At 46.4% G+C, this 13446-nt stretch overlaps 1 protein-coding gene across 1 annotated transcript in view; it reads left to right on the forward strand.

The window, feature by feature from the left end:
• The window catches only part of LOC126538815 (neprilysin-2-like), a 110952-nt gene that overhangs the window by 62618 nt on the left and 34888 nt on the right, over positions 1-13446 (forward strand). Inside the window, exon 6 of the mRNA XM_055075008.2 lies at positions 99-294. Within this exon, the coding sequence (XP_054930983.2) occupies positions 99-294 (196 nt within the window). The remainder of the gene's footprint in view (positions 1-98; positions 295-13446) is intronic.

A 13446-nucleotide genomic window follows, 5' to 3' on the forward strand; every position in this document is an offset into this window, starting at 1 on the left:
GTAACGCATTGCGACGCTACGACGAGCAAGCTTTCTTATCAAGCTCCTAGCTTGTCGGAGCCGCACTCGAACGGGCATTCTTATTTTTCTCTTCGTAGGGGCGCCGAGGACCTAGAATTTTCAAACGCCGCACGTGACCCGCCCTTCGAGTACGACTACTGGGCCAACCGCGTGCTGCTCAGCCCGGCGGCGCTGTATGCGCCTCTGTTCTACGCCCGAGGCACCAATGCCATGGTGTACGCGGGCCTGGGTGCCACGCTGGCACGGCTCGCGGCCAGGGCGTTCGACGAGCGGGTCAGTGAGAGCATTCTTGAGCCGCACATATGTATATATATACATATATAAATGCTGCGAATATTTTCAGGATATTCGTACGAATTAGTGAAACGGGGCCCTGCCAACACCCCCCCCCCCCCTTTTTTTTTTTTACCGGAGAACGCACTGCAGTCAAGGTGACGCACTTAGTGCAATTATTGTTGAAGGAAGTTTAAAAGTCCTGGAAGCAACGGATATGTGCAGAGCGCATTTTTTACCTTGTGCATTACTCCTTCCGGTGGCCATGCAGCAGTGTTTAATGAAATCGTGAAATGTACTGCCCATTGGAGGACACATATTTAGTAGCATATTTTAAAGGGACCCTCACCAGGTATGGCCATATTGAGCTGACAAGCCCAGAGCATTGTATGCGCTCTAACGATCGCGTTTGCAAAGAATTACATCGCTACGCGCCTCAATCCGAACACCGTTATCCCTCCTCCTCGCGGCGATCGTGCTCCAAGCCGGACGGTGACGTAGTCGCGTCTGTACGCCTACGTAGTCGTGTCCGCAGTGTGACGTCGCTCGTAGTGACACGTGACTTCGACGATTATTGAAGGCAACATTTCTTATTTGTGTGATCTGTTGCTTGAATATTGACGAATTGAAGTTTAAAGCAATAATAACCCACACAAGCGGAATGTCTGCGTGTTTTTTGTTTTACTTCACACCGAAACAAGAGAGGTGTACGCACTTCCGCTTCGTCTACTTGTTCGCGCGGTCGTGCAGTCACGTGTGCAGGTACCGAAACTGTGCCATTTTCTACCGTGTTCCAGCGCATGATCATGCTTTGCGATCCGCTTGTTCTGCGTCAGTATTCGTGTAGCTCTGAATTATACCGCTAGTCATGTGTCCTTGTGCACAGAGTGCAAAATCGTGCGCGGCGCCAAACGAGACGTCACAACAGCTCGCGCGCAACGCTGTCAGCTGAAGTGCGCAGCGCTATAAAAAAAAAAACGAGCACAACAAGAATGAAGGCGGCGCCCGTGACGTAGGCGTCACGCGATCCTAGAGGACCGGCGTGGGAGAACGCAGGGAAGGAATTTCGCTGGCGGACGCTAGAAGGGGAGAGTGGAGAGAGTGTCTCGCTATGCAGTGTAGCTCGCCTTGTGAAATCATGGGTTCGCGGCACCGAAATATTCATATTTCGGCTAATAATGGAGCCGATTTCAAAAGTGCTTGCGACAGAACACTCCTTAGAGGACACGTAACAACTTCCAGCGTATAACCGAAATTTGCTATGGGACCTGGTGAGGGGCCGTTTAAGGAAAAAGTAACTGAACGCATTCCGTAAAAGGGGTCGTATCGTCAGAGAGCCTTTCATCCCCGCCTCGATTCACTTGTTCCTTCTTCAATGGCTTCCTCTACGGTGGCTACGGCACAGTGACGTGCCCATAAAGGTAACTTCGCTTACGTAAGTTACACATACGTAACTGCGTAAAACTCTTCCATATGGTGTGTACATTACCGAGGAAATTATGGCAGAGGACGGGCTGCTTAAATCCTCACACGATAGACATCTGAGTCTTTCACATTCCGCAGTGGCGCCGTCGGAATGGCCATTTATGCAATGTTTTTCTGCCGAATGAGAAGCAAGGGCAATTAGAATGAAACCAGACCGAGCATGGTAATCTACTGGTCGCCGAAGCCGAGAATGAAGCAGTGCGACCAAACGAATGAACAAAAACTAATAACACTGAACAACCTCAGTTTTTGCGGAAGTGACTGTTCGCAAGACAACCACTCAACAAAAATAGAAGGGTGTGCAAATATCCGAAGTTTCGAATACACATGTAATGCTCCTTATTCGATTCGTTCAGAATTTAGCATCCGAAATTGTCGGATCTTCGGTCTGTTCCAATATTCGAGTCTCCGAAAAGCACGCACGAGTCGAGAGAGGGAGATGGACAGAATATATGGTTGCTTCGAATGAATTTCACGCACGGTGTCCACGGTCGTCGCGCAGACGCAACAGTTTCAATATAGGACCGTGCAGTACAGGCAAATTCTGCGGAATAATTTACATTCAGTGGAGAAGAATGGCTCATTTTATGTGGCCTTATAGTGATTGCGAATTTTTATACCGGACAAACAACATGCCTAAATCAAGACTAACTGCATTTGCATATTAGGAAATGTGAGGTGCGGCTGTAGTAAGTATCATGCTTCTTTCCTTTGAGGAATACTTTAGTGACAGGCTGTTTCTTTGTTTCAATATTGTGTTTATCACGCACGATCACGCATCATCCGACTGACTGCAGTTGTTTACAAGCTCGTTAGTGGACAGGGCGCCCGGTTCGCAACACTATTATATGCAGGCACTACGTAGCCAAATAACCATCTCTGCGTTTTTTCTTTAAATAAGGGCTCCACGCAAACGTAAGAATTCGTGGGGCCGCATCATCCATATGGGGACGGATTACCAGCGAAGCTGTTTAGACTGCAAACAATGTGAAGTCATACACATTTTTTTCGTACGGCACCACACTACGCCGACACAGGTGGCGCCGCGGTCACCGCACCTTCAATGCATCTTCCGCAACCGCTGCTGCAGCCGCGCCGGCGCGTCGGACGCGCGTGGACAGGCGCCGTCCGTCACACTCTTTCCCTCCTCTGCCCTATCCGTCTCCACTGCTGCAGAGCCATCGTCACACACTTTCCCATTCCTGTCCGCGCGCCCTGAAAAGAGTGTACGAGGTGAACAGCTTCGCTGTAATATTTCACTCCGTTTAGAAATAACATAATATACTCGATGGTCGATTACGTATTCTGAGGTCGTTTTTTCTTAAGCATTTGTGTTCGATTTGATTCGGAGATTTTACTACTCGAACACCCCGGTATCAAAATCGTAAGTGGTTGGCAAAATGATTTTAAATGTCAACGTGCGTGACACCTAGCAGAGGTCTCCCGTTAATGTGCGGCGGCCGTTGCGTCTGGGTGCTTATGGATCGAGGCCTTCAGATATTGGAGTTTTTGAATTGGGGACCCAAGACTCTGGGTCCCCGAGGCGCGTACCGTAAGCTGCTCTTGCGTTTAGAGGAGCAGCAGAGTTCGAGAATCGGGTCAAGCGCAGACACCTTGGGTCGAGCACTCAGGACGCCGCAGTTTGAATAATAAAAAGGTGCTTGAAAGCAAAAAAAAAAAAAAAAAGCTTTTCTTACAAGTGAAAACAGAATGCATTTTCGAGCAAACAGGGCAAACAGTAACATGTAAAAAACGTAATTACTGTGTTAGTGCTAAGAGCTGAGTATGCTGTTTTAAGACCCAAGACTGCTGGGGGACCCACGTTAGTTTTCGATGTTTGGGTGTTAGGTCAACAAGAACGCAAGAATCCAAAACGGGCTTGTATTCTGCGCACTCAGACTTGCAGCCCCCAATTTACTTAGTTTCCCCAAACCGTTTGGGTCCCCAATTCTAAGACTCTCTCTTATAATTTTCACGCCGTAACAGCCCAGTCTGGTCGCATAGCATGCGGTACACACTTAAGAAATTTCATTCTCCATATCACACACGGACAAGAACACAAGGCAAACAGGGCAACATATACCGCACGGTCATGCAATCCCAGGCACCGTGAGCGGGACAATGGTGCTCGGCTATTAAACAAATGTACTGCACACCCTTTGGGTCGTATCTTGCCATACAACAATAATCGCCATTTGTCTTGCTTCCGTTTCCTTTCTTGAAAACGCTGCGCTCGCTACTTTCCTGTCGAGATTGCTCTGTCATTGTGATAACGCGCGTGCCTTTCGTGACTTGGAAGTACCGGGCTCGCAGCGTTAAAGAAAGGAAGTGCGGACAGATGACGTTTACTGTCGTGTGCCAAAATACGACTCAAAGGGTGCAATTTTAAGAATGCAGTGGCGCATGCATGACAGGAACTCACGTCACGTGCAACATACGTAGGGCGTTGATAGGCTGCCAGCATGATCATTATTGCTATAGCTGTGGCGGTCAAATGTTTTCAGTGGAAGTGCGCAGGATTTCTTTCCATGCGTACTTACGTAGTGCGTCGCGCTAGTGGTCATGCGCGCTCGGCCGTGATGTTACTGTTTTAGTGTAGCGGAAGTAGCACCACGCTACGCGCTAAAATATAGCGGGACCACACTGCGCACGCGCAGAACGCTGTAGCAGCTTTGCGCGTAGCGTGCCTCCGCTGTTTTCGGTATTTAGCGGCAGGCGCTAACGCTCACAAAGCACGGACGCTAAGAAGTAGCGCTGCCAAATATGGCGGCACCCATGGTTCCCGCTTCACCGTGAATTCTCGTGATGGCTAGGCACTCACTCTCGTTGGCCGCAAGTGGCTATTGAAATGAGCTTTGATTTCCTCAAAGCTCACCTGAAGCGCTAGTTATTAGCGCATAGCGTACGCAATTTCTGAGATAGTTCGGCGATCCTGCGTCCGTAGCCCTGACGAGGCGCGTCCGCAAAGCAACAGAGGGGTTGCCAATGGACTGTCTTGGTTTGGAATAGGCTTGTGAGGAGGCACGAGACGGCGCCCAGTTTTTTAACGCAACGTTCCGCAAAGGTGCTTGCGTTCAACGCACGTATGGCGACAAACGCTATTCTAAAGTGGTGTACTATCAAAAAATGCTGTTTTGGCTACTACTAACTGGATGGTAAGCCAATCAGCTTAAGAGCTTTGAGTACGCGCATCTACATGGTGCGGTGAATTTTCGCGCTTTGCGGCGTTTCGTTGTTTCACGCTATATTAAAGGTCTATTGAATAGTGTCCCGCAATGGTTTAGCATGCGGAACACGCTAACGCTAAAGGCCCAAACATGGTCAATACGCCCGTCCGTCCTGCTCTCGTCCGCCCGCGTGCGGACGCCCAAAAGGCGCATCGTGTCGCAAAATTCGGTGCATGCTCAATCCGCACGAGCGGATCGCACGCGCACTCCTATTGGACGACGCGATCTGTTGACAGCTGGAAACCATTCGGCGGAGGAAACGTGTTGAAGTTTGGCAACTATTTGTGACAGCAGTCGACACTGGCGTATTTTTGTAGATTCAAGTTGAAGTTTACGCGTCACGGTGAAAACGCGACTCAAGGCTGTGGCAGCCCCTTGGCCTGGCAACGAGCAAAATGTTTAGAATATTTCTGTTCCTTGTTGCCCTCTAGTGACTGCTTGGACTCGGGCAGCACCTGCGCCATCAGCATCAGTATCGCGCACGCGTATTTTCAGTGCGGTGTCACGATGTCGGCTGCGACACACGCAAAGCGCGTGTACCTTCCTCTGTTGGGAATGGCTCTTCGTATGAATAACTCGACAATACACTATTTAATCGTGTACATGTCCAACACGAATGAAGCGTACTGGATGCGGGTATCACTAATGGTGGCCGCAGATATGCTGAACGAGCAGTGGCGGGCGAACAAGCGCAAGCCTATCTAAATGACCTTGAAGCAATGGCGTAGGTTGGGCGAATGTTTCACCCTTGTCCGTGAAGTGCGTCTTGCAGACGGCATGTACTTCTTCGAGTACTTCCGGATGTCCGTCGAAAGGTAAACATTCATGTTCCTGTTTTCTTAGTTTGCCTGCTTGTTCTGTTTACGCGCTTTCCTTGCGTCAAATTGGGGTATCGCAACAAATACCAAAGTGGAAGGTACGGATATGTTCGCCAGCCATTGAGTGTAAGTGCATTAGGAACATTCCAGCATTTATCTTCTGCTTCGTTTTGTGTGTGTGTGTGTGTCTGTGTTGATGTATCGCTGCTTGTACCACCCGTATGCTAGAACTCTGATGCTTGCAAGAACTGGAGCTGCGTGCTGTAAGTTTGCGGCTTGCTTTGGTACGTTACATTAATTGCACGGCACAGACCAATAAAACACCTAAGAGTCGCAAAGATGACATGTGATTTCACGTGTTAGAATCAGCATTTAGTAGGTGTAGCGCGCTCGCATTCAACCACCGCGGTCAGCCGCATAAGCAAACGTTTCCTGCACCTGTTATCAGACGCTGCACGTTTTTAACTCGCATATCTTGTGAGGATGGTGTTTCAGCGTCTCGTTGTACCGACAGGTTTGATCATCTTCTGGCGCTGGTGGATCCACTTATACGGCCACAAAGGTCACCTGCAACACTTTGTAATCCGGCGAAAAACTGGCATTCACGTTGCGGTAGGTGTTGCGTTACACATTTACGGCGATTTGCACACACACACACACACACACACACACACACACACACACACACGCACACACACACACACACACACACACGTGTGTGTGTGTACAAGCCGCCGTATTGCGTATTCGGCGTATTGCGTCTGTGATAACTCGTTCCTTTATGTTTACAATTTTTGTTTTCTTAATGACGATTATTGTCAAAGATTGCGTCGCACAAATCATGGTATATTTCTCTTTTGTGGGCTACAAGTGGAAAAGTTGCAAAAATCAGTGACAGTACGTGTAGTACGTATTGATATTACACTATAAAAAAAGTTTACACCCTTTGGGGCTTATCTTGTCCCCAAACAACAGTCATCTGCCTTGCTTGCGTTTCCCCGTTTGAAAACTCGGTGCTAGCCACATTCCTGTCAAAAATGCTGTGTCAAGCTGATAACGCGCAAGCCGTTTGTGACTAGGAAGTACCGAGCTCGCAGCGTTAAGGAAAGACAGATGACGATTATTGTTTGGGGACAAAGTACAACCCAAAGGTAGTGAACTTTTTTTTAGAGTTTACTACTATAGAATTGAAAAAACATGAATAAATGTCAGAGACAGGCCGAAAACGGCCTCCGAAAGGAGCACAACACCCGCCTGCGTAAAAGGGATAGGAAAGACGCATGAAATGATAAAGTACGAATTGCGAGGAATGTAAGGCGAGCATGCTAACAGACTCCGTTATATCTATAGGGTGCGCATACGTTACGGTAATATCTGGCATCGCTGCGCACGCGGAAGCGGCAAACCACTCACCCTCCAGGGGGCAAGTCTCCTGGGCCTATGAACCCAGAGGCGACAAGGCACCACTGCCATTCCAATCAGCGCATTCAAAACTGGTGGAGAAAGCCATTGCAAACCTTTGTCTAGCAAATGCGCTTAAAGAATTGTGCATCCACGCGATAAACGTTTTCGTTGGCAGGTTGATCACCTTACTAGGGCTGGTTACCCATCGCACCTTCTTGTGCCTGTTGCGGAACAAATGAGCAAGAACCTAAAACTCGAGCGTGTCCATGGCGAGCAAGTTGGCGAGAAGACAAAAATGAAACAAAAGCGAAGGACTGTGGCCCTGCCATACGTGCACAGCTTATCTCACCGCTTGAAAAAGATTGGGCGCAAAGCTGGAGTTAATGGAGCCCTTATTGCCCGGGAAAAACTAAAAAGCCTCTGCTGACGCGTTAATGCAGAAAAGCCGATAAAGCAGCAAGGGTGCACGATAAATTACCAGAGCCGTTTTGTGGATTGCACAGAAGCCGTAGTCTATTCAATAGCTTTGAAATGTGGAAAGAGTATGTAGGGAAAACTTCAAGATGCACAGACAAAAGACTAAAGGAACATAAACTTAGCGTCGAGCAGGCTAACAGGTATCTATGTATCCATGTCAGAGATTGCCCCTCTAGAGCTTGTGCCGCAGAATTCGGACGCTGGGGCGTGATGAAAGAACACAATGACCAGCTGGTTCGGGAGATAAATGAGGCAGCCGAGATTGCCCTACCTCGTGATCAATGCGTTAGCACGCCGTGCGTGTTACTAACAAGAAAATGAGCTTGAGCTTTCGCACGTACAGCCACTATCTTGAGTGCAAGAAAGTGCATGTTTCACATGATGTGTCACAAGCTTGATAGGATTCAGCGACTCGCTGCAAGGTTTATCTTTCATAAATACCGCCTGGACCATTTTTCAACAGAACTCTGCCAACAAGCCCAACTACCTATGCTAGAAACCAGAACCAGATATGGAAGACTGAAGAATCTTTACCTCATTATCAATAATTATATTAAAATAAATAAATCAGATTACTTTGAGATCAAAACTAATGAAACATCAAGGCATCGTCATAGTAAGTTTATCCCATTACCGACTATAAAAAATAATTGTTTCAAGTTTAGTTATTTTCCCCGAACTTGTAGAGACTGGAACTCTCTTCCAGATTCTGCTGTTCTGTCGACATCATTAGCTGAATTTCTACGCCACTTAGATAATTTCATCTATGGCACTAGCATAGGGCGATGAGGTCAGTTTGATGCTGCATACGATTGCTGTTCTGATTCTGAGTGATGCATTTTTGTTTTTTTTATGGGTGCATTTCACGAGATTATCTTTTTTTTCTTTAACTCATGTATAACTACGGTTTTCAATATGTTCTGTACTACTTATTTTGCTGTTCAGTTTCGTTCTGTTTTTTCAACTCCTGTTACAGCCCCTGAATGAGGCTGACAGTATCAATAAATGAAAAATGAAATTAAATGTGCAATCACGTGACTGCGACACGTGTGGGCAGTGGTATAAAGAAGTCGTGTTTCTTTCAAATAAACGTTGTTGAAAGTCAGCGCTTGTGTCGTCTTCTCGTCTCGTTTCCCGTCTACGTTTTGCGCTGTTAACACCAAGACGGAAAACCGACAAGCCCAGGCTGCTATTCTCTCATATACCGTGATACATAATATTAGAGGCTGATCACTGGTCATTGAATGGATGCAAAGTAGTAATAGCTCAGATTTTCGAGAATTGGTATGTGGGACCTCAAAGAAACATCTCAAGGAACATGAAAGAAAGCAATAGTCTGCTTTTTTACGTATAAGTACCGTTAGTAAAAAAACTGATATATACAAAATGTGTGCCTGGATTCCTAGTTACCGAATTTCGCAAGCCAGGCCATTTAAAAAAATACGCATATTTATTGGCATCAGTACTAGTGCTTTAAGTTTTTGTAGGGAGTGTACAGTAATTCAGCGTCTTGCAAATCATTATAAAATTATGAATAAGGGCACCTGCAGAGGCGGTGTTCAAAATGTAAGATTAGACTGCTAGTCAAGTTTCACACGAACGTTGGTGGGAAATTGACTGCATTCTCTTGTGTGTGTAAAAACTCCACACGATAGAAAATATCGCTCGTAGTAATTTGTACATACTCTGTCAAAATGCTGATGGATAAAAACTAACCAGGGGGGCAACTCAAAGTGCAGTTGATATTACGTTAGGGTCGAGGCTCCTTTCGAAATCGCTACCCATTTGTGAACAAGAGTAACACTGGAACTTCTCTATCGTCGCTTTCTCAGTAACCAAACCCCGAGACGCGTCAGCCATTGTGGAAGTTGGATCAAACCTATGAAATAAAAAAAGGGGAACGGCAGCCTGTCAATCTTTTCTCATGCACTGATCTGGAAAAAGTGGCTGAAAAAGCCATGGCCAATGCCTAGACTAGTCACTGTGGATGTTTGGGCCAAGACATTAAACAAAATTTGCCCTGTTCGTGTCATGGGATGATGGCTGGGAGAAAACACGTTGACAAATTTTGGCAACATTGTTGAATAGCTACACCGTAATTGCATTTCTTGGTGTCAAATTTGGGGACTGCACAGGCGGTATTTTCTGGCAAGTTTCCAACTCGAGCCTGAAGGTGCCATGCGCTGGCTCGGCTGGCTGGGTGTTAGAGTATAGAAGGTAACTTGATTTTCTCGTTCACTTAATTGCAAGATTTCCAAAGTAAAACTTGCTTCTTTCATGCTTTACTTATTGGTTTCAAAATTTCACAATTTCTCTAAATTTTACATTTAAACCACTTGACTGTGTTAAAATCTTCACATTTCCTTGCATGCTGGTGTCTGCTCTTTCTGTGGTCACTATCCATGACCTTTAGTTGCCTCGTGTAACTGCGAATGGTGCCCTGTTTTGTTAGCGTTAAACATATATGCATATTTTCCCCTTTGCAGGTAACTTGCACATGGGTCTAACATGAAAATCATTGCGAAGTCGTACGACAACTCCTGCTCTGCGGCCAGCCAAACTGGTACGCAAACCTGCCTGGCCTTACGTCACGTGCTGCAGCCTATCTTCCTTGCTACACCAACAGCCCAATGGCAGGAAATAGCCAATGATTTTGAGTCATTATGGCAATTTTCTTATGGCATTGGCACTATGGATGGAAAGCATCTGTGCACAGAAGCTCCAGCAAACTCTGGTACATTGTTTCACAACTACAAACGTCATTTTAGTACGATCCTGCTTGCAGTGTGTGATGTCAGGTATCGTTTTACCATGGTGGACATTGGCGAGTATGGTTCATGTGGTGATGCTGGCCTATTTTGGAGAATGCAAAAGCTGAACGACCGACAGCTCGGTATTCCACCAGACAGCGAGGTGCCAGGTGCACCAATGAAGTTGCCGTATGTGTTTGTTGGTGACGAGAGATCACCTTTACTGAAAAACCTCATGCGACCATACCCTGGTTCCGGCCTTGATGCTGAACGTAGGGTGTTCAACTAAAGGTTGAGCCGAGCTAGCAACACCTTCGGCATCCTTGCTAACTGATAGAAAATTCTACGTCGGGACAGCTTGCGTCTGCACGCACCGTCGACCTCATTGTGTGGGCGACAGTACTGCTGCACAACTACCGCAAGACACATGATGGTGAGGACCTAAGTTGTTTTAAGTATTTTATTTATTTATTTATTTATTAGCACCTCAAAGGCCCCATTGAAGGGGTATTACATGAGGGGGTGGAATTTCAGCAGTGCATTCCTTCTATGGATTATCTGAATGACGATGAGTCATCTTATCAACGATGGCGTTTGGCAGGTCATTCCAGTCCCTTGCTGTATGGACGAAAAATGATGACAGATGCGCAGAAGTGCGGGCAGGGGGAGGTTTGACAGCCTTCCCGTGGTTTGTGCGATTGTAAATGCGATGGGCGGGGCTGATAACGGAATTCAGAGATGGATGATAAAAGAATTTATGAAACAGACACAGTCTGGAAATTTTTCGGCGGTTCGCTAAAGTTGTGAGATGAGCATTACGTTTTAGTTCAGTTACACTTACATGATAGGAATACGTGGAGAAAATGAAACGAGCTGAGCGATTTTGTACAGATTGAAGAGTAATGGAAAGGTTATTTTGATGAGGGTCCCAGATCGCGCATGCGTATTCTAATTTGGGGCGGATAAGTGTTAAGTAAGCAAGGGATTTCACTGATGTGGGTGCTAGTCGCAGGGTTCGTCGAAAGTAACCAAGGACGCGATTTGCCTGGTTAGTAACCTGTGATATATGAAAAGACCAATTTAGATCAGGTGTCAAATGGATGCCTAAATACTTGTAAGTTGATACTGAAGCGATTTCTGCATTACCGATGAGGTATTTTGAAGTTGGTTGTGAGTGACGTCGGTGGAATGATAGAAGAGATGTTTTTTTTTTCACATTTAAGGACATTAGCCATGAATTACGCCAGGTTAGTACGTGCTGAATGTCAGACTGAAGAAACAAAATGTCATCGGTGTTAGTAATAGGCCGGTAGGTAACGCAATCATCAGCGACGATGACGTTGATATAGTTGACGACGTTGTGACGATGACGTTGATAGAGTTGGACCTGATGGTCAACCCATTCCTGGTAAATGGAGATCAGGACTTCCAGGGAACCTAGGTATTCTTACAGAATCACGCATGGGAGTCGCATTTACACTGGCCATGCAATATTTGTGCGAGATGCCTTCAAGACGACCTTCCACTCCTCTCCTGAGGGACGTGACATGCCAAAGGAACGTGCTGAGTGCAGGCTTGTGAAAGGTTGGAGCCTCTCTAGCGTGCTCCCATTTGCCAAGTGTTGAGTGGACCTTATGGCAATGCTGCCGTTTGTTGTATTGCCTTCAGAATTGCAGCTTTGTAATGTCTTTACCGATAAATAACATTACGAAGGCCAAGAAACAGGATTTTCAGCACATTCTGGTTGCAATGGCACAGGCATGCAGTGTTTAATACATTTTCGTGCTTCTGCATATATCTAAAGGGCCATACCGAGCATGATGTAGCGACAAAATGGATGCTGCATCTGGTTGCACAGGTGCTGTTACAGCCTAGTCCCAAATATTTTGTTCCAGGGTCAGGCTGCAAAATCATTTCATGCTGCGAAACAAGTTACTCCATTGTCTGACTCGTGCATGGATGTTTCATGTGTGTTGGGAGTTTTTTGTTGTGTGTTTGTTCTTTGCTTGCTTGTTCGTGTTTTGCTTTCTTTTTGTTGTAGTCTCAAGTAAACGGGATCGTGGAGTTGCTGCTTAGTTGACCGATTCCTTGCATGGCTTTACAATCATTGTGTTGGTACTGTTTTACTCGCATGTACTTCCTTCGATCAAACGGCTGGAAAACCAGACCATTGCAATAGCACTCTGCAGCACCTGCCTGCTAGAGAGCGCGGTTTCCAGGTGGCGGATGGGTAGTGCGCAACCTGCTGTTGCGCACTACAACAACGGCAGTGGTGCTTGCACCTCGCAGACCAATAAGCCTTTCTTTTTTTTTCCAGATTCCTTCAGGTAGCCCAGCTGAACTTTGGGTTGCAGAACCAGCTTAGAAACATGCTGCAATCGTGTTCCCTGAACTTGTGTTCTGTTGCTTGTTACGTAGGCACTGCCATGTGTCTGCTGCACAGCTCGCGAAAACCAATAAAATTGTCTGTGCACCATGCTAATGACGTCTTGCCTGCACTTCTTTGCCTCTCCACATATTTTTATTTGACGACAGTAGTTATCCGCGTAATAATTGTGACCAGTACGTGCCATTGCATGGAATAATGTAGCAAAGGTAACAAACAGCCAGTTCTGGTTGCCGCTTGCTCTTTAGGGCATCTCTACACCTTAACAGCTGCTATGCAGCCTGCTGCACCTTAGCTGCCTGCTTCTCAGCTTATTTTGCTCTGAATTGTGTTGCTGGAAGCTTTTTACTTCAGTTTTCTTTTCTGTTTAATGTGTGTGCCACACCCAGAGATTAAAATAGAAACAGAGAATGCTTGTGGCATTTTTTTTCTACGGAAATGCTGCAGCACGGCTCTGGCACGACTTCGCTTAATGTGTCATCCACACGTAGCAGGTGTTGTATCAGCCCACTTCTCCTTTTCTTTTTGTGCTGTGATAAAATGCAAATATTAACTTGACTTGCACTGTTTGAATACCGTTCCAGAAACCTTGCAACGCTTGTTTC

The sequence above is a fragment of the Dermacentor andersoni genome, chromosome 8 (genome assembly GCF_023375885.2).
Source record: "Dermacentor andersoni chromosome 8, qqDerAnde1_hic_scaffold, whole genome shotgun sequence".
Taxonomy (NCBI): domain Eukaryota; kingdom Metazoa; phylum Arthropoda; class Arachnida; order Ixodida; family Ixodidae; genus Dermacentor; species Dermacentor andersoni.